Source organism: Neolamprologus multifasciatus, chromosome 8 (assembly GCF_963576455.1).
Source record: "Neolamprologus multifasciatus chromosome 8, fNeoMul1.2, whole genome shotgun sequence".
NCBI lineage: Eukaryota > Metazoa > Chordata > Actinopteri > Cichliformes > Cichlidae > Neolamprologus > Neolamprologus multifasciatus.
In genome coordinates this window covers 10063939-10089706 of record NC_140446.1, presented here as the reverse complement: position 1 = coordinate 10089706, position 25768 = coordinate 10063939, and the positions used below count along the sequence as shown (strand labels likewise).

The 25768-nt window shown below is 41.7% G+C and overlaps 1 protein-coding gene across 1 annotated transcript in view; it reads left to right on the top strand.

Annotated features, from left to right (window-relative positions):
- Positions 1–1283: 1283 nt before the first annotated feature.
- nrxn1a (neurexin 1a) overlaps positions 1284–25768 on the top strand; it is a 69760-nt gene continuing 45275 nt past the window's right edge. Inside the window, 4 exon segments of the mRNA XM_085170937.1 lie at positions 1284–1703; positions 2797–4248; positions 12922–12939; positions 13689–13718. Coding sequence (XP_085027063.1) covers positions 3516–4248; positions 12922–12939; positions 13689–13718 — 781 coding nt within the window. The 5' untranslated portion in view covers positions 1284–1703; positions 2797–3515.

Here is a 25768-nt window from a genome sequence, read left to right as displayed (position 1 = left end):
GGATAATTAACAATTAAGTTAATTAATCATTTAAAACCGGGAGGCAGTTAATCTGTCACATATAGGGCCAAGTAGGTCTGGAGAGCTTTATTCTCTTAATAAATTCAATAATCTTTTTAAAACTGCATTTTGTGTTTGCTAGGGTTATCTTTGTCTAATATTAAAATTTGTCTGATGATCTGAAACATGCAAGTCAGACAAATATGCAAAAACTAAGAAAGAAATACTAAAATCCACTAAAACAAAACATTGTGCGCATAAAACTGGAAAGGAAATGTATTATTTTTTTCAGCTTGTTGCATTTGACAACAACCTGCCCATTGAGGTGTGGGTGCATCTCTTTACCTAGACCCAGGATTCAAGATGAGTGTGATTCAACTGTCTTCACAAAGTGTTTTGTTTGGAATACCTTTTGTAAGGTTCTTAAATCTTGACCCTGACAAATACCCTCATTATGACAAATAAAAAGACTAAAACTAAAACTGAAACTAATGAAAAGACAGCAAAAACAAAGTGTTTTAAAACACTTAAAAGGAAAGTGAAACAATAAATTCCACCGTGGGAACAATAACTAAAATCAATTAAAATCAGAAACTGAAAATAAAATAATAATAATAATAATGCTCTAATTCTTATCTAATAAATGGCAGCCATAAATTATTGTTGAACATCTCAGTCTAATGTGCTGACACTATATGGTTGTGGATTTGTTCCAGTTCAGTCACTAGAGCGTGAGATTAACACTCCTGGCACAGTTAGTAAGACACTGGTGGGCTTTAAGGCCTGACACAGAAATGGCACTAGCTCATCCCAAAGGTGTTGGAAGGGGCTGAGGTCAGAGTGTTCAAGGGCCTTATCCACCCTGAAGGTTTCTCTTAACTGGAACTAAGGAGGGTGTGAACAGTAATGTGTCCGTGTGGTGTCTGAACACCGTATGTAATCTATTTTCAGATGGATTATGTTTTCTCTGTGTGAGAAGAGAAACAGATTGAGAGAGATCTGTAAACTGACACGGCCTCTTCAATCCGTCCTTCCCCCCACAGTTCACTGAATCGCTGTCTTTACTCTCGCTCCTGTGGCGCCAGTGAAGTAAAGGCCATCCTCACTGTCACTCACGGATTTAATCATTCGGATCTACCCAGGCTCTCGCCTCATTTTCTGCCTCCGGTAATAGCGTTTCAGCTTCGTACGGGCGGTGAGTGCGCGCTGTCCAAGGTGCTGCAGCGGCGCGCGGCCCCGCCCATCCTCTCCTCTCACTCTCTCTCTCGTACACACACACACATACACACAAATACACATTCACACTCCATCGTTCTCCTGCGACCACGTGACGTTCCCTCTGTCGAGTCTCGCGGAGAGCATCAGACTGCACCTTTTCCTCCTCAGGAGAACGGAGAGAAGGAGAGGGGGAGAGCGGCATTGAGTCAGAGAGAGAGAGAGCGAGAGAGAGAGAGACTGAGCGAGAGAGAGGAAGGGGAAGCTAGAGAGAGTGTGTATGAGAGAGAGAGAGCAATAGCACCTTGTCGCCTGGAGGCGATCCTATGATAGTTTCGTCCCTGTCCGGTAGACCGACTCAGTCTGCCACCAGGCGCGCGCCTGCTCTCTCCTCTCTCGCGAATTCGGGGGAGATTCTCCTCAAATGGAAGGGAAATCGATGAGCCGCGCGCGGCACTGTTGCCACGGAACCACAGGATGCGCGTGAGGTAGGTCGGTTTTCTAGTGTAATATGTGCCTGAGCTGAGGGAACACCGCGGTCGGTTTGCCTTTTATTTACCGGGGCGAGGCTGCCACGGCACTATTACAGGTGTAATTCCAATTAAAACAGCAGGTTAACTGTATAAAGAAAAAAAAGAAGTAATTAACATGTAACCGGCGAGCTAAGCTGTAGTTAACGTCAAGCGCTAAGGGCTCAGGTGATGAGACCGAACCCCCGGTGTAGTCGAGAGGGAGAAAAAAATGGAGAGAAAATATAGCCGCAAATCGAGAATCGATATTTCAACCGCATTCATTCACCCCGTCTATCAATAACTGTGATGTCGCCGCTTTTCGCCTCTCAAAGACTCCGAGAAGACGCTACGTGTAGTCCACTGTGCGTGTACATTTTCTGCCACTGTGGGGTTCTGCCGTGTGTGCGCGTGTGAATGTGTTCAACTGTTTGAAATGGGCTCTGAAGCCGTTAATTCGATAAAAGCGAGGCGGTTTGAGTCATCCGCCGCAGCGCGCGGTGCTGCTCCCGCTCTTTGTGATGAACCTAACACAGTGTTTGACGGTGCCGCGAGGTAGCCTCGTTAAACCCATTTACAAAATAAACTGAAACGCGAAAGCTGTTGATTAAAATCTGTAAGAATACCGCCAGTGTCAGAGTGGGTCCAGCTGTTCTTTTTGGACATTAAGGCCGCCGCAGGTATGCCACCTTATAAAAATCTCCTGCGGCATGATGGGAGCTCTGCTGAAGGAGGTGCTGTTTGTGTATGTATGTATGTATGTATGCGCGTGCCTATATACTGTATGTGCTTGGCTTAAACCACTGCCGTGTGGGCTGCGTGGAAGTAAAAAATCTACGTGTTATTCTGTATGTTTATAAAGAGTTATGTGGGCCTGCTCCTTGTGTAGTGTGACAATATGATGTCTTTGTGTGTATGCGCGCAGAAATGCACGAGAAAGAGTAATCTGAGAACAACAGCGGGATCAGGTTGTGTATGTGTGCGTGAGAGTTTGTGTATTGTATATATGTATGCGTGTGTGAGTGTGTGTGTGTGACCCTGGTTGATTGTGCCGTCTCTGTTCTCTCTGTAGGTCGCTGGAGAGAGTGATGACGCGGCAGTGAGAGACACACATACCTCACTTGCACACACACATACATTCGAACACACACACACATATTTTTTTTTTGCCCACACACACTTTAAGTCTTGCCCTACTAAGAAAGGGAGGAGGGGGAGAAAATACTGCTATGACGGTGTCATTTCTCTCCATTACCAGTGTGTGAGCCACACACACACACACACACACACACACACACACACACACACACTTGCACTTGTACTCTGTGGGGAATTGCCTGCATGGGGGATAAGGCCCTATCTAGGGCACAAAGATGGAGTTCACATACGATTTGTCACATATCTAACACTCACACAGACGTTCACACAAACACACGCACCTGGAATCTCATATGTCAGAAGATAAGAATAAAGACTGAATGGAGAGGAGACACTGAACATCTCAGAGACGACACAAACAAGAGGCCAAGGGAAAAAAAGATGTCCAAAGCATACTGAAAGGATGGCGGGAGCCGCTGTTTGACCCCCTCCCTTTCCTGGAGCTGAATCCTATAGGAGCCAACCTTTGAAAAGAGCACTTGCAAGATAGAAGGGTCACCTGAGAAACCCATAAAGAGTTCTTCGAAGGCCCCTACAGTTGTCACCATGAGCTGTAGGCTAGAGGGAACACCCCAGCTCTAGCCACTATCTCATTCCGTGTGTGTGTGTGTGAGTGTGAGCGTGAGTGTGTGTATGAGTGTAATGGCGGTTTGTGTTTGGGCGGCAGCCCCACTGCTCTTCCTGGGGCTCTGCCTGTGCAGCGTGGGGGGCCAGGCCCAAGGCGAGGTCCTGGAGTTTGGAGGCGTTTCCAGCCAGTGGGGGCGGTTCCCAGTATGGAACGCTTGCTGCGAGAGTGTGCTGAGCTTCAGCCTGCGGACTCACAGCCAGGAGGGCCTGCTGCTCTACCTGGATGACGAGGGATTCTGCGACTTTCTGGAGCTGCTGCTTCTCCACGGTCACCTTCGGCTGCGTTTCTCCATCTTCTGTGCTGAGCCGGCTGAGCTGCAGTCAGGTGTGGCGGTGAGTGATGGGCGGTGGCACGCAGTGCGTGTCAAGCGGGATTGGAGGAACACCTCGTTGGAGGTGGATGGGCGATTGGAAGGATGGGCGGAAGTGAAGAGTAAGAGAAGAGACATGACAGTATTCAGTCATACCTACATGGGCGGGGTGAGCCCAGAGCTACATTCTTCGCCCCTCCGCCTCACCTCTCCTTCAGTGCGGGAACACCCTGCCTTCCGTGGCTGGATCACGGCAGTGAGCATCAACGGCTCACTGGTGACGCTGGACAGCTCAGAGGGCGTCACAGTAACAGCTGGCTGTGGCCCAGACCATCAGTGCCAGAACGGAGGGGTGTGCAATGTGGTCAACGACCAGGCTGTCTGCGACTGCTCCGACACCGGATACCAAGGCAATGACTGCAGCGAAGGTAAGGCCCAAAATCATGCTGACCCATCCTTTACATCCCATCCTTTACACATACACATGTACACCTCAAAAGACACATGTACATACACTTACACATGTGGATTAACATCTCAAAATTTATACCTCTCTTTACAAACACCAAGTCCCTCAACAAAGATATCTATTTCTCATTCACACCTTCACATTTACCTTCAATTTGTGTGTATGGACCAGCAGCCTTCACAAACAGTGCAAGACATGCATACTGATTATGTTTGAGATTGATTTCTTACGCCTGCCGGTGGCTCCCAGTTTAAGTGAGCTCCTCCAGAACCCAAAATTAAGCCCACTCCTAGGAAGAGAAGTCAGTGTAGTGAAGCTGGAGAAGAGAGCTTGAAAACAATTTGAAACAAATTCCTGAAAGTCACTGAAATGCCTGGCTGCAGGTTTTGAGGAGCTCAGTAGGTGCATTTGGCAAAACACAATAACTATATAGATCAGTTGTGGACATGGCTGTTGGCTCATGTTGAGAAACTCTAATTGGAGCAGGGCTTAGATGCTGGAAATCAGTGGTTGTTATATGGCCGACACCTGCCTGCCTGTGTTAATGGATTTGCATTGATTCTAAATGGCCTTCAGAGGTACCATACATAGGGTGCTGAATGATGTGTGTACAATCTATCGCCTGCCATTAATTTGAACAGCTTGCAGCCTGTTAAGATGCTCTGTTTGCGTCTGTGTGATTGTGTGTAATGATTTTGTGTCAGTGCTTTTATGCATAATAAAAAAGGAGACAGTGTTGTGTTTATAAAGATGAAAAAGTCAGACTATAAACACTTGTAAGTATGCCGCAGATGGTTTAATAACTGCTAGAAGACCTTCTCTTAATACTTCCAGTAGTGCCTTTGGTCACTACAAGTGGCAATACATTGGGCAGCGTACTGATGGCTGTTACAAAAATGAAACAGCTGCTTAATGAACTCAGCTACCAGGTTATGGTTATCATTGCAAATTCGTTAATTTCCCCCTTCTAAGTTGTGTGTGTCTTCAGATTTGCTTCAGTTCATTCAGAGATAATTTGCATTCTTAATCGATAGCTCTCTAAAACGAGTCTGTGCTTTTTTGTTTTCAGCACCAGCGATACCAATCAGCGCCCCCCCACCCCCACCCCTCTAGCAATTGATTTTTCTTCTTTTTCCTCTTCTTTTTTTTAAATGACACAAATGCATCAGCCAAAAAACAGCCGAGTGGCCTTCCACCATGGCTACTGTTTGTCACCAGCCTAACCTTACACCCCACCCAGCACCAATTTCAACATCACACATCCCCTTTAGCCACGCGTCATATCGCACCCTAGCATTTAGTGGACAGTAGGCTGGCTTAGGTTACCATGGAAACAGGACTAATAAGAAGACACGATGAAAGATGCGTTCCTAACCCTCCTGCTTCCACGCCTCAGCTCCGGCCTACCCCCTTCTGCACTCGTTTGTACCTGCAGCTCCAAATGACTTCAGGCATCATATCTGCCACGCACTCTTTCCACTCTGTTTACACGCATGTGGCAGTGAGTGGAGATTACTGCGTGTTTAATCTAGGAGGCATGTTCACAAATCGGGCCACCTGTCCTACAACAAACAAGGGAGATGCACACAAACGAGGCAATTAACAAACAGTTAATTTAAAAAAAATAGGAAGCATAAGAAGTGAACCTAAACTAACAATGACAGATTTAGTTGTAAAGTCAACGCACTGGGTTCAGGTGTTGCCAGGGTTGCCTGTGTTGTCCACCTCTAGTACCTGGAAAGAAAATAGCCACACACATTCCATAGCAGGTTATATATATAATATTATTCAGTACTTACCAGTTTCAATGGTGTCTTTACAGATTTTGCATTGGACCTTGTTTTCAGTTGTTTTTCTTTAGAACTTTAACAGCTGTTGCATTTTGTGGACTCACAGAAACATTTGATTTCCCCATGTCTCACATGGTGTAGTGGTCTGGCGATGGTCATTAACATCTGTCCATCTATTTTCTTAATTGCTTATTCAAATGAGAGTCATGTTGGAGGGCTGGAGACTATCCCAGCTATCATAGGTCACACTGGACAGGCACCAGTTCATCACTAGGCTAACAACAGGGAGACAGATAACCATTCACACTTACAGTCACACCAATGTCCAAATTAGAATCAGTTAATACCTTAACATGCATATTTTTGCACAGTATCAGCACAGGCAGAATATGCAGACTCCACACAGAAAGGCTGTGTTACCTCCTACCAGCCACTGGTAAAAACAAGATGATATATAAATGTTTTAAGACAAGAATCAGTGACATAGTCTATTTATTTATTTAGAATTTAATGACTTTGAAATGACCTTATTAACCACTACAAAAGGCAACATATGGGCTTCTTTTCAATATACTTTTTTGCTTCCTCTTCTCGCATCTCTTTCTCGCATCTTAGCTCCTCCCAGTAAGGATATAAGGTGAAGATGCAAGGACGAGATGCAAGGACAGCGGTGCCGAAGCTTCCATTATACAAATCCATGGATCCATAGTGCCAGCCTTAAGAGCTACTGGTTACTTATAACAGGCTTCACAGTTGGACGCCCTGTCTAACTGATTCATAAAGATTTCCTAGAATCTTCTATAAGGAACAATTTAAAACTTTACCTTTTAAAGACAGATGGATATGAAAATCTCTTGTTTATAAATTTATGAAATATGAAAATTGTTAAATACATTGAATTATCTGCAGCTATAATAGTAATTAAATGAACATTTTAAATCCTCTAATTCATGTATAGAACAGTGCTGAATTGTTACATTATTATTTGCATTAAAATGCACCATGCGGCTTCATAAAAATGTTTTCGATTGTAAATGAAAAAACAAATTGGGGCTTTGCTTGACGCCAAAGCACAACAGTGCATTGCGCCTCAGTATGTGCTTTCTGTCAATCTTGTAAATGACACTACAAAGCAAGCACTGTTTAAATAAACTGCTACATGTGGAGTTTTCCGGGTCATCGGAGGAAAGGGGATGTGAGGAAGCAAAAGTTAGTGCAATTAAAAATCAGACGCAGCGCGGAGTGGGTCGTCAAAGGCAATAATGAAAGTCTTGACCACCACTCCTAACATGCCACGGAGATAAAAACGGTATTAAAGCAGGTACGTTTATGTTCATTTGTGAGGAAATAATTAGTCTATATGAGAGAGAAATAAGAAGAAAATTAATTAGCAGCTGTTTTGATGATTAAAAATTAATTAATTAGGAAGAAAATACAAAGAATGTCCCCGAATGTGAGCATTTGATGTTTTTCTTTGTCATATATGAAAGTAAACTGAATATTTATTGGGTTTTGTACCGACTAATAAAACAAGTATTGTACGAGTATCTTACCTTGACTATTATTTAACTATTTTCCAATATTTTATGAGCAAAAAGCAATTAATTGGGTGAGTCATATGCTGATTAAGTAATCATGAAAATGCATTTAAGCCACTTCTAAAGTAGAAATGCCAAATATTCCCTTGATCTAGTTTCTAAAAAGTGAGAAATGCTGTCTTTTTTGTCATTTGTATCATTTTACATTTAATATATTTATGTTTTGGGCTGCTGGTCAGAAAAAATAAGAGTTTAAAAGAATCATTTTATGCCCCGGTACTTAATGCCAGACAATTTTTAGTATTATTTAGTAGTTTTGGCATTTTGCAGACTAAATCATTAGTGCTAAAATAAATAGCAGTTGTTGGGCTTTTGCGCTGCACGTGTGTTCAGGAAGTGACAGGTGAAGCTATGATCAGCTCTGTGCAGAAACTCAGTGCTGCACTGAGAATTAGGTATGATCCAAGCCAGTCTAATCCAGTCTGCTGTTCTGCTGCTGCTGCTTAGGGCACAGTGGGAGACAGACAGCAGTGGCACACGCATACCTGCACAAACACGTGCAAACAAAACATACAATCACACAGAGAAACACATTCACACAGTGCACTGGCTCCAGCACCAGCATTAGTCACAACACCACTGAGGTTCCTAACAGCGGTGTAGCTTTACAGGCTAAATAAGAGGTGAAGACATTTTATGTAAAAGCTCACACCAGATACAATATCTACTTTTCTCCGGCACTCGTCGCTCAACAAGAGGCCACTTATTCCTTTTAAGGGGGTGTTTTATATTCCTAGTGTTGGACTCACATTTCATCTGTGAGTGAAGCCAATTGTTTTGGAAAACATGTGCCAGAGTCGTGTTTTTTCTCTTGGCACCAGTGGCTGCTGTTAGTAATTGTAGTCACATAAATTGTAGTCTCGAGTTTGGAGGTCTGCTTAGATGGATGTGCTTCTGTGTCTTAAGTAAGAAGCTTCGTAGCATTACATGGTTAAAATAATGTGGAAATTCTCTTTTCAAACTAAATTGCAGCTTCAGAGAAAACATATTATGGTGTTTTACTTTAGAGCTGAAATTTGCTCTGAGACTTGGTATTGTAGCGTAGCATTAAGTTTTGGTGTAAGCAAATCAGTTCAGACTCTTCTCTTTTTATTTTTGCAGATTAAGATTTCAGAGTTTAGGCATAAATGTTGAATGAAAATGATGTGCAATTGTAACTAGGGATGGGTATTGATAAGATTTTCACGATTCCGATTCCATTTTCGATTCTGTTTAACGATTCGATTCTTTATCGATTCTCTTATCGATTCTTTTTAAAAAAGAACACTAAGGTCGATTAGCTTAGAACTTTGTTTTATATCTTCTCTTTGAACAAGATAGAAATTTAGGAGTAACATGGCCTTATAAACACAACAGTGAGATCTTAAGAGATCCGCAGCCTACAGCTCTTCAATGGGGTGTCACAGGGTCCCCAGGAAAAAAATTGTAAATGTAAAATAATAAAATAAATATTCTTCTGTAGCAATAACAAAGTTTAACATAAATTATTCTGTAGCAATTACACAAGAATATCCAGTAATGTCCCTGCCTACAATTAAACACATTCACTTACCGATAATCGGGGGCATCTGCTGTGGCAAATGGGTGCAAGCCTTTTACCACAAACTTAGTCACTGCTCGGTGACATTCGTCTATCCTGGCCTGAAAGGAGACGCTACCGGTAGACTGCAGCAAGAACTGCCAGCATCTGAGCCAGACTCTGTCTGTCTGTCTCATCATGATCACCTAAATGCACAGTAATGGCAGGTTTTGAAATAAGGCAGATCCGCTAACATAATATGCACTGTTAGTTGATTATTTACCTGCTGCATTAACGGGAGAGGACGTGCAAACGTTACCGCTGCTGCTGGGTTGAGATTCACGAGTCCGGAGCGGAATTAAAAAACACGACATTCATTTAAGGTTATCGCGTGTTTTGTGAGCAAATGCTTTTGCATATTCGTAGTGTTTCCTCCCTTAAATGAAATATCTACTTTGCAAGTATCACAAGTTGCCCTGTTGTCATCCGTTCTCGTAAAGTCTAACCAAACTTTTGAGCTTAGGCGTCATGTTTCCTGCCAGGTAAATGACACATCGCAGCGTGGTGACGTCATTCGGGGCGACTGGAATCGATAAGGGAATCGTTTGCAAAAATGGCTAACAATTCCAAGGAATTGAAACAGTGGGAACCGGTTCTCAACAAGAACCGGGTTGCGATACCCATCCCTAATTGTAACACAACATTTTTCAATGTTTTCATTATTTTATTATTACTTCTGGGTTAAAATGGCCCCCCCAAAAAGAGTTAAAAATTTCACTGGCTGTCTGACCAGGTTGCACCCCAAGGCATTTGTAGCTGAGTTAAGCCAGGCTTTCCCCTTATAGCCATGAGGTTTGGCAGATAAGGATATAGTGCAAAATAGCATGCCTTTTATTTGCAGTTTATGCATCGGAAATGGGTTGATATGCAACATTTTGGGGACATAGTTTTGAGAGGCATTTGCAGACAGTGAAGTTCAGATAACAAACACTGGAAATAGCATGGCTGTTTTTGTGTGCAGCTGCATTTTTGGTTTCTATATTTGGTCAGCTTTTCACGTATAGTATGACAATTATTAATTGCTTTTGGATTTAATATATTAAATTCTTTGTGGGCAAAAAAAAAAAGAAAAGAAGAGGCAAATTCTATACCCTAAATTCTAAAGCAATCAGTCAAAGGAAAACTAGTTGATTTGTGCAGTTGCTAGAAGGGGGTAAATCAAATGCCTTGATTGATAGGAAGGACAATAACAAAATCTGTGAGGGAGGAAAATGCATCAGTTTGTTATGTGGAGGAAACTGCAGTTAACCAAAAGGGCAACTCAGCAATTAAAGAAAAATGAGAAGGTGGGTTCAGCTGTGTCAAGCATATCAGCAGCAGTTTTTTCATCTGTCAATTTCATCAGTGTACATTAGGCACAATAATGTAAAAAAAAAAAAAAAGCCTAAAGAAGTTTAACAGTCAGCTCTTGAAGGTTAATTATGATCTTTTTTAGTTACTTACTGGTAGTAGTATTAAAAAACTCACAGACATTAGTTCTGGAAACAGATTTAATGGACTGAGCTTTTCTACTATAAGTGCAGTTTTTCTTAGTCAGCTAACCAACACACAGACCTTGGACAGAAGAATGCAACACCATCTTTAAATTCTCAGAATCATTCTTGGTAGATAGTTCAGAGATATAAAGAAGTTGGAGAGGAAAAACTGAGCAGATGATGTGTTTTCTTTGGATAGCCCACATTTTCTGGAGGGCTGTTTTGTGTGTTGTGGATCTATAATTTTTTATTTTTTTTAAAAAAGCTGGCCTCATGCGCTGTTGTTCATTTTGGCGTGACAAGATACCGGCACTGTGGGATATCTCAAATCCCAGGAACCGCAGGCTGAACCAATATATATGCATCAGCAACACTAGCAGTGAGTTACTCTTACGGATTTATAGTTTTTCAAAGGAAATTCTCATTCTAGATGCACTGACACACTTAAAAGGAGATAATTCTCAGTTTGTGTTTAAAATTAAGTGGATGGCTAAAAAAGAAGGGGACTAGAGGCCCAGGTCTTTTTGACTGAAGCAAAAACATGTTAATAGCATCTAAGGCTGCAAATATGTTGATTGTAGGTTGTGAAAGAGTTGTCGCTTTCAAAACTGGGATGATCATTATTTGCGAGTATATGAGCCGAGACTGTGTAGTTGTTTTGTGTAGAGTCAGGCAAAGCCGGGCAAAAAGGTTTATCTTTTATATGGTACCTTGAAGTTACTGTGTTATTTTGAACCCAGCAGCCTCGGTGTAGCTGCACAATAAAGCTTTGAGATAAAATTATAACCCTCTAAAAATTAGAAAAAAATTCAGTTATGAATCTTTAATACAGAATGAACATGCTCTGCTAGAGGAAAATATGAATCCTTAGGACTACGTTTGAAGCTAGAAATAAGCAATTTAGCTGTGGCAGTCTTAGTTTCCGTACACGTTTACAATTACACAGTATCTTCAAGGCTCCCAAATGATCCACTTTTATTCCTGCTCATATTTTTGCAGATTTGTGTCAAGCCTAGAAGTATTTGCAAAGCGTAATGTTGTTATTTACTGTAGACATTCTCAGCCCTGAAAAAAAAATGCAGTATATTACATATTTAATACCAGTGCAATGAAGGAACTATTTATGAGGGTTTTGTTCCGGAGCACATCAATATGTCACTTTGGAGAAATAAAATGATTTGAGATACTCAGAATATAGATGTAGTAAGTGAAGACAGTTTGAGCAGAGCCCGTGCATAAATGTAATTACTGTCTAAGTTATTTTGCCCTCCAGTGAAGGCAGAGTGAACCTGGCTTGTTAGGCCTGGCCTGGCTTGCATTGTCCTTGAGGGCAAATCGCTGTTAGCATGCTAATGGTTCCACCTGTTTCTGCCATGCCACCGGCACAAGGGCAGAGGCAAGGAAACACTCACATGAACACAAAGCTCAAGACTCACACATCTACACACAGGCGCCCAAAGTTTAATGTACACACAAGCACACAGACACACAGACACACACTCTGTCCCAGTATTGGACCATGCATGCCCCTTGTCTTCCTGCACTGCTAATCCATCCCTACATGTTTACCCTGCTATTTCACATCATTATTACTGCCATAGTCGACGTTAGTGTGAGTGTGTGTGTGCGTGTGTGTGTGTGTGTGTGTGAGAGAGAGAGAAAGCGAGAGAGAGAGAAGGAGGGGAGAGAGGTAAAGAGGATGTGGGAGAGATTGCGAGATTGAAAGTGTGTGTTGCATGCTATATGTCGGGGGGCTCCGGGGAGAGGAAGCGGCTACAAGGTAAGTTATGGGGTAAATGGCTCTTGAATCCAAACCTACAGGTAGGACTGTATATTTACACCAACACCCCCTCCCCACCCCTCTACCTGAATACCCCTACCTCCACCCCTGTGTACCCTACAAGTGTGGGTGGGCGTGTGTTTGTTTACGCACTTAGATATGTGTATTTGTACCCGCGTGGAGTCGTAGAGAGACTGTTCATCTGTATGTATAGATAAATCTCAGTTTTGGCTACCAGTGCAGCATGGTATCCATTGTGTCCGTGCGTGGACTTTTGCATGTGTGTTGCCGCGGTAACCCCGGACAGGTGTGCATGTACAGTAAGTAGCCATGGTAACCCAAGGGCTGAGCATGCATGTTAATGAATGTCTGTCTCTCTCTCTCCTCGGCCGGCCGCAACACCTTTCCAGAGCACAGCTACACTCCAGGTAGGTTGTACTATCTATCTATCTATCTATCTATCTATCTATCTATCTATCTATCTATCTATCTATCTATCTATCTATCTATCTATTTCAATATCCTGCTCTTAGTTCAAACTTTTCCTCATTCTTCTCGCTTCTTTTTCTAATCGACACCTTTCTTGCTCTTCAGTCAACTCGTAATCATGACCATCTTTTCTTTTTCATCATTCCTCTTCTCGCTTTCACATCTTTTCCATGTCAGTATTACCTTCATCTCTCACTCAGCACATTGTCTGTTATGGAAATACATTAGTAATAGGTAGCCAGGTTAAAAAAAGGTAACCAGCCTAGATGTATGTTGGTCTGTGTGGGTATGTAGGGGTTGGATGCTGATATCTGGTAAGTACTACATCTCATGCGCAATCATCTGAAGTGGCTCTTGCCTTGAGGTTATGTAGACGCGCAAATACTGTAAAGTGTACGACCTAGTTTATGGCTATGTGCAAACGTCTGTGTTCATACCTGTTTGTGCGTAGGATCGGTGCCTAGGATAAGTAAGTGTCTTCAAAGCGAGGGTTGTTTTGTTTTGTTTTTTAGACATTTTGTATAACCTAGATGACTCATGCACTCACAGATACACACACCGGCACAGAGAAATTTAGCCATCATCAGCATGCCATTGACAAACTCCTGTATCACAAAATCACAAACATGCGCACACACACACCCCATGATCCTTTACTGTGCTGACTGTGCTCTTGTCTTCCTTTAAGGTCTGGCACACCTGATGATTGGCGACCAAGGTATGGCCTCCTCTTACCTCACTTCCTGTTGTCCTCTGCTATACCATCACCCTTCCCTCCCCCTTACCTCTTAACTCCCCCTACACTCCTCCAACACTCCTTGTATCCCTCCCCCACCTCATCGCCACCTGGAGCCGAAGAAAGTTGTCTCTCTAGGCACTGAACGAAGGTCAGTTTTTTCTCCGTGATTAAGACGTTAAACAGTCCAGAGTTTTAATTTAAGCTGAAACGAATGCAATTTGCTGAAACAGTTAGACCTGAACTATGCCTTTGAAGATTATTTTAGGTGTTAAGTGATGAATCTGAGAGAAACTTCTTCTAAGATATATATTCAGTAGTCATGGCTGGAGTAACGGGAGGGTGTAGATGGCTGCTGCTTCAGCGCTTGGTTGGATTAGACTTGGCAGGGCTCCAGGTCATGGAGATGGATCTATGGGCCGACTGACCGACTGACAACATGGATGGTTTGATTTGGTCTTTACTATTCACCTCATTTCATTTTCTCTCATCTGTGTGTAAGAGTTTGACTGAGAGGGATGTGAGTGCTGAGTGTGTGTGTGTGTACGATGTAGTCATACATGTGCATGTGTGCTCTTACAACAGGGTTTGAATCAGTGACTGGAAGCTTTCAGAGAAACGCACATCCGCACTCCTCCATGGCTTTTCATCTGCTTCCAGCATGTCTCGCTCTGCCGTTGCCGGTGCTCACATGGGCTCCCGTTAATACGTTGGCGAGCGCATGTGATTCTGAACAGATGTTCCTGCAGCATATGAAAGCATTGCTGCTACACCTCAAAACCCAAGTTGCCCAGTGTTTTTGAAGACATCCCCAAAAACAAGTGCCACTGGTCTGCTTGAAAACTGTTCACTGATGACCAAAAATCTCACACTGCCACCTTTTTTCTTCTTGCCCCACCCCCCTTCTCCTTCTCCTTCTTTGTTCCTGCCCTCTTACACTCTGTGTGGGACACCACCCTTTGTGATTTTAGGAAAGCTCAGAGGTACCTCCCATACTTTTTTATGTATCTATGGCTAATGAGCTATTCTGGATGGTTTTGAAGTTGAATGTATTGACAGGCTCTTGAATGTATGGTAATTTCAAACTTTTAGAGCTGTTCAGCTTCAAATTCTTATGTGCAGTTGCTGTTAAATTGGAATGTTTCATTTTTGGTAAGGTAAGGTGTTGACATATGAGTGTGTGCGCATATGCGTGCGTGAGCGTGCTGTTACTTTTGCCTGCATGCGTGCGACTGAATAGAAGCTCGAGCCTACCGTGCTTTTGAAAATCGGGAAGGTAGGTGCTGCTCGATCAGTCGGCTCTGCATGACGCTGATGAATACACTGATTGGCCCACATGAAGACAGGCCTGATCGTGACAGGCTGATCTGCGTCTATTGTGCTCTTTGATTGGATGAGAGAGACGATGTGATGACGGCTGTCTCCCATTGTGACAGGGCTGCTGTGCATTCGCTGAAATGTGCCATTTAATGAAATGTTCATCCTAGCTAGCAGATAGAAATATCTTGAAGAGAACAAATGGTGTCTCTAAACATCTATCATGTAAGACATCTCTATTATGACAAGTATATTTCTATCTGGGCTTGTTTTCTGTGTTTTGATTGCTAAGTAAACTCACATTGCTGAAGTTTCTGCCTTAAAATGTCTGCCGTGAATCATCCAGGTGGCAGTGAAAATTTAATGGCTTCATCTGGCTTATGCTCAGCATTTTAAATCACCTACTTAAGGACAGACATGTATTAACATATGTTTCCAGCATTATTACACAATGTATTCAGTGTATTTGTGTATAGTGGATGCCCTCGCTATTACGGATGTTTGGATTGTGATAGGCTAAAAAGTAAAACTGTTTCTCTTATTTATTTTTTAAACCTTTGAAGCCTCTTTCAGACTCTGTACACATGAAAAGGCTGCGTGTGTGTTTGCGCGAGTGTGTTTTTGCTCTGCATACTGAGATGTAAAGGCTGTCAAATGGTGCAGACGAAGCCTAGCTTAGGTTAGCTCAGCGTAAAGAGGCTTTTTGAGGAGCCTGCAAAGCTGAAATGAGTTTCTTTGAGGGGGTGGATTGGTGTGGGGAGGGGTGTCTTAGAAAGATATATAGCATATGTGTGTGTGTGTGTGTGTGTGCGTGTGCGTTTGTGTGTGTGGGCAGGAGAAATTGAGAAAAAGAGACCGTGCCTGTGAGAGAACAGCTAAAGGAATGAATGATAGAGGGAGCAGAGAGGGAAATAGGAAGCGAGGGAGAGATAAAGTGAGTCGTCTTTTCTCCTGTGATGTAGAGCAACTGCCTGTATCTGCAAAGGGACAGCGGTGCTCCTGTCTGCCCTCCCAGCCCAGTCATTCACCAAGGGAGATCAGCCCTGATGGGGAGCGCTGGACCTTTCCCCTCCTCCATAAAACACAGTTATCATTCTCCCTGGAAATGATACCCACAGATCACTAATCACTTTGAGTGGGTGAAAATGCATGAATTGTGGAGGGAAGAAAGAAAGGAGGGAGCCAAATTGGATTTTCATAAGTATCGAGCAGCCAAAGGAAGAGGGGGGAAATGGATTTTTTCATGAAAAGTATTGAGCAGCAATAATCTGGATGGAAAATGTGCTTAAAGCCAAGTAGCAGATTTTGCCCTTTTCTTTTTTCTCTGTCTCTCCAAGAATAGACCGTGAAGGGTTCTGGGTGAATGAATGATTGTAGATTCTGAATAGGATTGACGAGTGGCTCTTGGTCATAATTGGCAGCTATGCTTGTTTATGATATTTGTATGTTCTTCGAGCTCTGAAGCGGGCTGCCTAGTTAATAATGGTTGTTTGTCTGCATGTCCAAGTGTTCTCGATATCAATCCAACAATCTATACGCTACACAGACAAGTGGTCAGCCTCGCTTGAAGTGACCTTTAAAAATGCGTGTACGTGAACGGACGGACAAATAGACGCAAACTCACACACAATAACCTTTAGAAAGTGCCCGCTGAGTAGGTGAGTGAGTATGTGTTCAGTGTAAATATGCATGAGTAAGGCTGCCTGCACATATTCTTCACGGTCAGTGGATGAAGGCAGTGGAGAGCGAGGTGTGTTTGTCTGTATGTTAGTGTGTGTCTTGTGTGAGTGCATGGGTGCATGTTCAGGGGAGGTGGATTGTGAGTCATCACTTGTGACTCATAAAGCGTCGGCAATCAAAGCGGCTCATTTTAACACATTGTCTTATGGTAAAAACACGCAGATGGACGCACACTCCTGGCTGTGCACACACATGCCCAATATCACAGTCTTTGGATTTCTTTTTAAATTGTCTCTTTTGTGCGTCCCCCCCCCCCCCCCCCACCCCCACCTCTCCACCCCCTTTTGTTCTTTCATGGATAAATGCGCTTTTTCGGAAGAACGAAAAAAGCACACATGTACACACACATACACAAACGCAGTGGACGAGCTCCGTGCTGACTCCACCATATGTGGGGTTGGGAGTGGTAGCAGACGCCAAGAGGAACCAGTCAGTACCAGCAAAGTACAGCATGTCTCCTACCTCTTACTCATCACCACCAACAGCCCTAATAATAAATCATACAAGAGCGGATTATTTTTTAATAAACTACAGGCCTGCTAAAACAAAATTTAAATACATATTTTTGTTAGTCTAATTACACTTGTATAATTTCCCAGCACACTCTCGTCTTACTCTGTTATTTTAGGTGGTACTGTTGAAATGCTTCGCCCCTCATCAGAAGATTAATCAGCAGCAGTTTAAATTATTGATAAATGATGTGTTGCTCTTAGCAAAATGCCTTCCTTTTTAGTTTTAAATAATTTAGGTCTACAGATAATGATTACTTATTGATTAATTGGCAAGTTAGTTAGTTTTTTGATCAACAGATTCTGGTGCAGTGCACTTTTATTTATATCATGCCAAATCTCAGCAAAAGCCATCTAAGGGCAATATTATAGAAAGAATGTGTAGTGTAGCCATTAACCTCGACCAATTGGTGGGGCTTCTATTTTTATATATTTTCTTTTTTTACCCGTTACATTTAATGAAATAAATAGAAATGCTTTACAGCCCAAGTTGATGTCTTGGATTTGTCTGACCAACAGTCAAAAACCTCAAAATATTAAGTTTACTCGCATGTATGACAAAGCGAAGTAGATACAAACCCCATGGCATTACTAGTAGTATAATTAAACAAAAACATTACCAAGATTGGACATTAATTTCAGATTAATTAGCCTAGTTAAACCCAATATGTTTTGGTTTAGCTGGTTGATCCATTGTTGATGTTTTACTCCCATGGTGAGTATTTTCCACCATATTATGACATTTTAAAATGATTAATCAGCAAATTAATCATCTGCAAAAATATTAGTTAGTGTCAGCGCTGTCAGGAAGCAGTGAAAGAACAGGCCCTGCGTTTATGCTTGTAGGTACAGTGAACAAGTATCAACTCAAAAATGTAAATTCACTCAGTTATTGTTTACGTTGGCCTGATTTCTGTTCCTGCGGCTAATCCTAGCAAAGTACAATGAATGAAAGATACTCATCAGACGCACATTAGCCGCTGATGTTGTAAGGCTTACATAATTAACAAGACGGGCAAGTGAGCAGCTTCCAACTCGAGGTGAGAGAGAGAGATGCTTAGTGTTAGAAGGCAAGAATCTGATGATTGGCTGCCTGCCTTACTGACTGGCATGATTTTGTTTCCTGATGGCCTCATCTTGAGCTGTGAAAAAAGAAACTGTGCGCCCTCTAGCAATCAGCAATGGTAAAGCAATTGCAGCAAAGTTTTTATTGGAAAATTGACAATTATCCCAGATATAAACTCTCCACTAATGGGACTAATTCTGCCTCTACTCTCCACTACTAACACCCATTACACTACTGTACTACAACACTCATTAATGCTTAACACCCATGCAGTTCTTGTAATGAAAGTCACAGCACCACATACAGAGCTCAGCCCCCACATTATCAGGGAGATGCGGTTACTGAATTCAACATGGGAAATGTGCTGCAATCCCACTACTAAATGTATACTTTTACTGGTAATTATATGCAATTACCAGCTCATTAGCAAGCGTACACATTTACATTTTTTAGCATTCACCGCAACGCTAATAGGGAACACGCGAAGCCGAAGCACCCTATAATGGCCTAAAAATAAAGACATCAAACGGACTCTCCATTTGCAGAGGATGAAGGGGAAAGATAGAGCGGAGGCTGGCAATGAGTATGTAAGGGAGGGTGGGAGGACGGGTGGATGGGATAGGGTAAAAGAGTGCAGAAAAGTGATGGTGACGAAAGATAGGAGCGAATTCAGAAAGTGGGAAAAGAGAGGTGGAAAGAGAAGGTCGACGCACGGGGAGACAGGAAGGGAGATAAGACTGCAGCGTTTCTCAGCAGGAGTGCTGCATCTCTCCTTGGGCTCCCCGACTTGACAGAGCCTCGCATCAGCCGGCATGGTATTCATCAGTGATGCACGTACCTCATCGAACACGCACACTCAGACACACACACTCCATTTTTAGAAAGAAAGAGAAAGAAACAGGGTACTTGGTGCTCCAATTGTTTCTTACTTGTCTTAGCAATTTCCATTGTGCCTGGGTGGGAACCGAGAGTAGCGGCCCAATTGGCGATTCACTTCACTACCCCATCTGGCATTTGAAGTTCATTTCTTCGCTTTTTGCCAAAACGACACATGAACGAGCATACGCACACTCAAAGGAATCGTGCATGCAAACACTCATTTACTTGTGGCACTTGTCTGGTGTAACTATGACAATTAAAATAGCCACAGTGTTCATTAAAAACCCATCACATTACATTTATGAAAAGAGCTCTTTATGTGCTTGTTATTTGTTAACAACATGCCACAAGAGGGTTTCATTAGGTGTGCGTGTGTGTGAGGGATGTTAAAGCATGTGTGTGGATCTAAATGCTGCCAATTGTCTGCTTTTTACACATTTTTCTAATTCTGGTGCTCTTCTACTTTACTGTGCATATGTGCCATGTTGTATGTACTGTATGTGTTTGTCTGCATGCCGGTGTGAGTGTGTCTAAAAGGGATGAAACTGACTCTGATCTTATCCAGCTTAAGACAAATACACTGTTCTGCCTGAAGACATTGTCATGGAAACAAGCCAGTTTCCCTGGGTACCAGAGAGAAGGCCAAATTTGAGCAAGACAGAGAGAGAGAGAGATATGAACACAGATAAAAGGAACAAAAAGGGACACGATATAAAGGATTGAACACAATGGCAAAAAGTGTGCTGTTCATAATTTTTTTCTTAACATGGAAATTGAAAAGGATTTTTGATGTACAGCATTATTTTTGTTATGCTTTACTTCTTCTATTTCTATCTCAAAGAAATTCACTTAAATGATTGTATCTTCTCAAAAACATTGTTAAATTTAATATGATTTGCGATAGTCCTGAGATGGACCTTGTTGTTGTTTGTCCAAGAGGTTGTCTGGGGAAGGCATGGCGAACCCTCGGACCACCTTGCACAACTAATGACAAAGCCTGATGGGGTGGCGGGGGGGGGGGGGGGGGGGGGGGGCTACATGTAGAACTGTTAATACATTTAATACCTACTGACCATCTAAGTGTTTCTCTGACACATTTAAATGGCAATTATCTCATGAGCCTTATCTTTATCAACAATTAAAGATAAATATCTTACACAAGCTCCTAAAGTGCACTTCTTCATTGAAGTAATGCCTGAAAAAGAAAAAAAGAGACTATTTAGGCTACATTAATTTAACACATAGCAATAAAACCGAGTCATCCATTTCTGTGCCACCCCGGCGTTTGGTTTGACACTGGCCACCGCTATAAAAAATGTCTGGCTCCACAGTGGCGCCAGCCGTGGGTTCAGACCTTTTAATAGGCTCACTCCACCACGTTGACTGATGAAAACGCTAGTATAACAGTTCTGTTTGATAAACAGCAAACCATCCATCCCCCATTCATCGCTAATGGATGGTGTGTGGATCATTTGCTGTTTATTAAGCAAAGGCAATCAAGCAGTCCTTTGTTTTTAATATTCTAAATAAGTTTTAAATACACTACATGGGACTCAAGGAGACTCATATCTTCTTACAGATTTAATTCTTTGTTGACAAAAGGACTGCTCATAATGATTCTTTTCAGTGCTGTTTAATGTGCTGCTCTTCTTTTCAATTATTCAATCAGAGCTAATTAATGGAGTGCTTCATCAACAGAAAGCCATCATTCATCCAGGGAAACAATTACTGAATAATCCAGTATCGTAAACGATAATCTCTATAGACATACACCTGAATGCGAATTTACATAAACTGATGGTGGGGAAGATTTTGGTATTTGTTAGATTAAGGTCCAGATTAAGCTTGGGTTTTCTTAACCAATCATAGTTAAGCAGGCTTTGGTAGCTTAATCATAATCAGTGACAGGGCTGTAGGGACGAACTTGCCTTTGGTTGATGTTGTTTTATGTTCTAGTTTCTGTGAAGCACTTTGTGATTTTATCTTGAAAGGTGCTATATAAATACATTTTTACTTTACTTTACTAGTTAGCTCACAACACAACTATTGAGGTCACAGGTCAAAACTTAAGGTTTAGCCAATCCTGTTAGTCAGTCATTGGATACTAGTGCAAAGCTAATAAAAAGTCAAAATGTCTTCATAAAATAAATTATGGTTTTGAAAATGCATTATAATAAATCCAATAACTCTTGGACTTATCTTTAACAGTAAAGGTGTGCCAGACTTGCTGGAGTATTCTGAAAGATTGGTGCCGCCACTCAGACAAAACCACTGATCAGTGCTGGTATAGGACAAGAAGTCAAAAATCTCAGTAAAGGAATTGTGGCATTTCTTTCAAAGCGTTCTCCAAAAAGTCTTTTTAAGTTTTTGCAACATCCACATCCGTATAATCTATAAATCTCCAGGCTTCTGCATTGACCTGTCGTTGAAATTGCAGCACCAACATTATCACACATTTGTGTCTTCAATCCACGCCAGCCACGAAAGAATGCAAAAGTTTCTTTCTTCTCAAAAGTAAAATGCTGCTGTTCACTGTTAGTATCTAAAAATTCTTATGACTGATGATCATGATTATGTAGATAACACCTGGTTTCAGTTGCATCTGATTCTTTCAAGTCAATGAATCACTGCAAAAAAAAGTTGGCTTTACTTAAAGTAGTGTGAAAATTCAACCTGAAACAAGTGAATTGTGCCATCTTGTAAGGTTTAAAAAAAAAAGCCAACTTAATGCAGTATTAACTCCCTTATTCACAACAGGCCACAGCCTGTTTTATTCATTGGAGCAGGATCTTAATGATATGGTCTAATGCCAATCACTTTCCATCTTTACATTGATGCTGGATGCCCTTCACTTCTTTCTCCGGCCAGAAATGAACTGGGTGATCTTTTGCTTGTTAGGCAAAAGTGTAAACCACTACACTATGGAGCCACTTCCAACTTAATATAGTGTACAAAGGTAAAGGAGATCTTTTTAATCTTTAGTTATATCACGCACCCAGAGCACTTGCACGAAAATATATGACCATTATTTGTTAAGCGGCAAGTTTCAGTTTTGTGTACCATATACCACAATGTTTCCAGGAAGACTTGTTTTACTGACATCACATTGACTGGGAGTCTCTGCTATGGTGGTCTATTGCTAATAAGCACTTGAAACCACCCTGCATATCTTACATTCCTGCTATTGCAGAAATTATATAAAACCTTCCTATCATCAAAGATTTGCAAAAAATGACAAACATTTAGAAGAAACCATTCAGACAGGTGTCTATATTGTTGGTGATTTTTCAACTCAATCACAGTTTCTACACTATTCTTCACTTTTAGGTCAGTATGGTATTTTTCTGTGCTGGTGTAGCATTTTTTAAAGTGCATATTTCATACTGGGAATAAATGCTTTCAATTTAACAACAACAACAAAAAAGAAATAAGACATCAACATTGCAGACGAGCAATCTGTCACTTGTGTCCTGACAGTAATATCCTCCTCTACAGTATTGCTCCCTTGGCTGTGATGTGATAGCCCAATCACTTTCAAAGCCAGATGCTGTATATCACCGAATAGAGATGGAAACGGCATTTGCAGCCTTTAGTGAACTCGACTGTATGAATTCTCACACTTTAACTTAATATGGAAACTATGCATATGTTAGCATACATTTACATACATTTCCAATGCTGGTCATCTATCTGTATAGTGTACAAGTCTATAGTTAATCCACCTGTCTGTTATTAAGACGGGATGCCTTCGTGCAGGATGCTTGAGTTTATGCTGCGTGTGTGTGTGCATGTGTATTTGCATGTGTGGACAGTCTGAGAGGAGCTGATAGCAGAACTGCATGGTGGGCTAAAAACGAGGTGCAAGGGAACTGCAGCGTGCTATCTTCAGAATGACAGGGCTGCCATGATTGAGGCTTGCTACACTAGGATTTAGATACACCAGCATTTTTCTGTCTTTACCTCTCTCTAGCCATCCATCCCTTCTTCTCTGCCACTCCCTTTCCTTGTCTCGTCTTTCTTTCCTTCTACCTTATTCTCTCTTCTCTTCCATTCTGCATTGCCCATCTCAAAGAGTCTCCTGCTCCCTCTTTTTTTATTCCTTCTCCTTTCAAATTCTCCAATGCATCTTCCTCTTTCCCTGCTTCTTTCCATCCTGCTCCCTCTATCAGGTGCTGTATAATGTAGGCTCCCCCGACGTGCTCCCAGCCTCCATCCGCCATTTTGATTCAGTACAGCTGTCCATGATAATGTACTGTTCACTCAATCACTCTTTCTCTCTCTCGACCTCCTTCTCCATCTCTCTTCCCGTCTCTCCCCCCTCTCTCTGTTTCTTTCTCTGAAACACATGCATGCACAAACACATTCATATTTGGTGTAGCCCCTGTAACAGTGGGTTGCCATGGAAATGACAAATTAGTGTGCGAAACGCCGGGGACACACATGAGCAGAAAAATGCAACACACACTCGCCATGAGAGCGCAAACAGACAGAAACATCCAACTGATGTGTGTTTGATCATTGGAAGGGTGGTACAGCTGCAGCTGGTCTCTGAAGCAGCAACCATCAGATCAGTTATTCTCGCTCCCTCTCTCCCCCCTCGCCTCCCCACGGACTGCTTTATTCATTAGAGCAGTAGCTTAACGATAGTCCTCAAGAACTAATGCCAGTCACCTTCCATCTTTACATTTATGCTTATTCTCAATCCTTGCATAGCCTTCAAAGTTCGCTTCATTAATTTTGTACAAGTTCCTTTAATATTATCCTGTTTCTAGACAGACCTCTCCTTCTGCAAATGCAGTCGCTGGAGTGTGTTTTGGACCATTTTGCAACCCACATATATTCACCCCTGACAGCCAGCTGTAGAAAGACTTACTTTAAACGTTCAACTGATAGCTGGAATCAATTAATAGTGACATATTTTCACAGCTTACCAGGAAGTTGCTCAGTTTTTTTCCAAACCGTCACTCGTTTTTTGTTTTCTTTCTCTCTGTATGAAAGTGAAGTAATTGAAAATGCAATAAAAAAGTCTGTCTTCCTCTTCTAATTGTCAGTACTGACAGATGATGGGAGAATCTCAGCTGATAGGCTTTTGCATAACAGTGGCAAGTGTATGTTTTTTTTTTAGTGAAGTTTTATGCTTGTCGCCTTGTGTAAATTTGTTTTAAGGTGCATAGAGTCTTAATGTAATTGCAGTGGTCTCATTACACCATTAGTTAGAACAAGATTTGATTTGAGAAAAGCATATTTTGGTAAGCTGCAGAAAATTTTCTTTGTTCTATTTGAGCCAACCACAGGGCCCATAAACCAGATTATTCCTAGCGTCCTGTCCAAGTCTGGATTAACAGGGAGGATTGCATCAGGAAGGGCACCCAATGTATAATCTTTGTTCAAATTAAACAAGTGAATGAACAATAAGATTTCCAAACCAGAGCAGACGAGGGCCAGGCTAACAACAACCACTAGTTACTAGGTTACCAGTGAAAACTTTGCGAAGGTATGTTTGGAGACAGAAGGAAAACTGGGAGTGTAGAGGTGAGACTAAGGACTTTAAATGTAGGTACTACAATATCTGGAGCTTTAGTGTGACAGGAGACAATGTAACAGGTTTGAAGGAAGGGAAATAGATCATTTGCTATAGTGACCCCTAAAGGGAGCAGCCAAGAGAAGATTTGATTAGTCACTGAGGTGCAATGGAGGAAGCTGTTTTTGATTCAGTTGTATTTTTCCTGGTAAAAAGACACTTCAGGAAAAGTGTTTTAGCCTATTGACCTTCATTAGAGCATATTTTTTCAGTAGTTTGCTGTTCAGTTGCTGCATATTGCAACACATTACAAACCCCAGCAGTGCTGCATCCTTGGTGTTTTTTTATTTTATTGATCACTGAGGGTTAAAAGATGAAATTAAAAATAATTGTTGGACCTGTCTACCAACAGTCGGCTTGTGTGAATTACTTACATACAAGAAGTTTCACAGCTCTGTGTCTCTCCATTGCTCACAGCTGGAGGAATTCAAAAGAGAGCCTGCTTTGTTTTTAGCTGAAAAAAATTGTTGATACAACCACTTATTTTATAAAGTGGTAAATAAAATAGTAAATAAATACATTTAACAGCTTCCCAGTATCCAAGAAAAGAAATCTCCTGATTAATAACTTTGTAAATTCAGTGGTGTAAAATCCCAACGTATTTATATGACCCAAAGAATAGAACATTTTAGAAGTTTAGGCCAGCAGATGTTTGGTATTTCGTAACAATGAACGGCCAATTAATTTTTTTCGACTAAAAAAAAACAAGAAGAATGGATATAAAAACAATTTTTACAGTTTCAGAAATATCCTTTAATTAGCTTTAAAGTTACCCAAAGCCAATTAACTTTAAAGAGTTTTCTTTTCCCTTCTTCTATTCACTCGCTTTAATCAGACAATTTAGGACCGTTATTGCAAAAAGTGACCTCAGAGCTAAAGTTAAGCTTAGCTTAGCTGTCCAAACACGCAGCCCACGAGAAACAATTCCCACAGTAGGGGT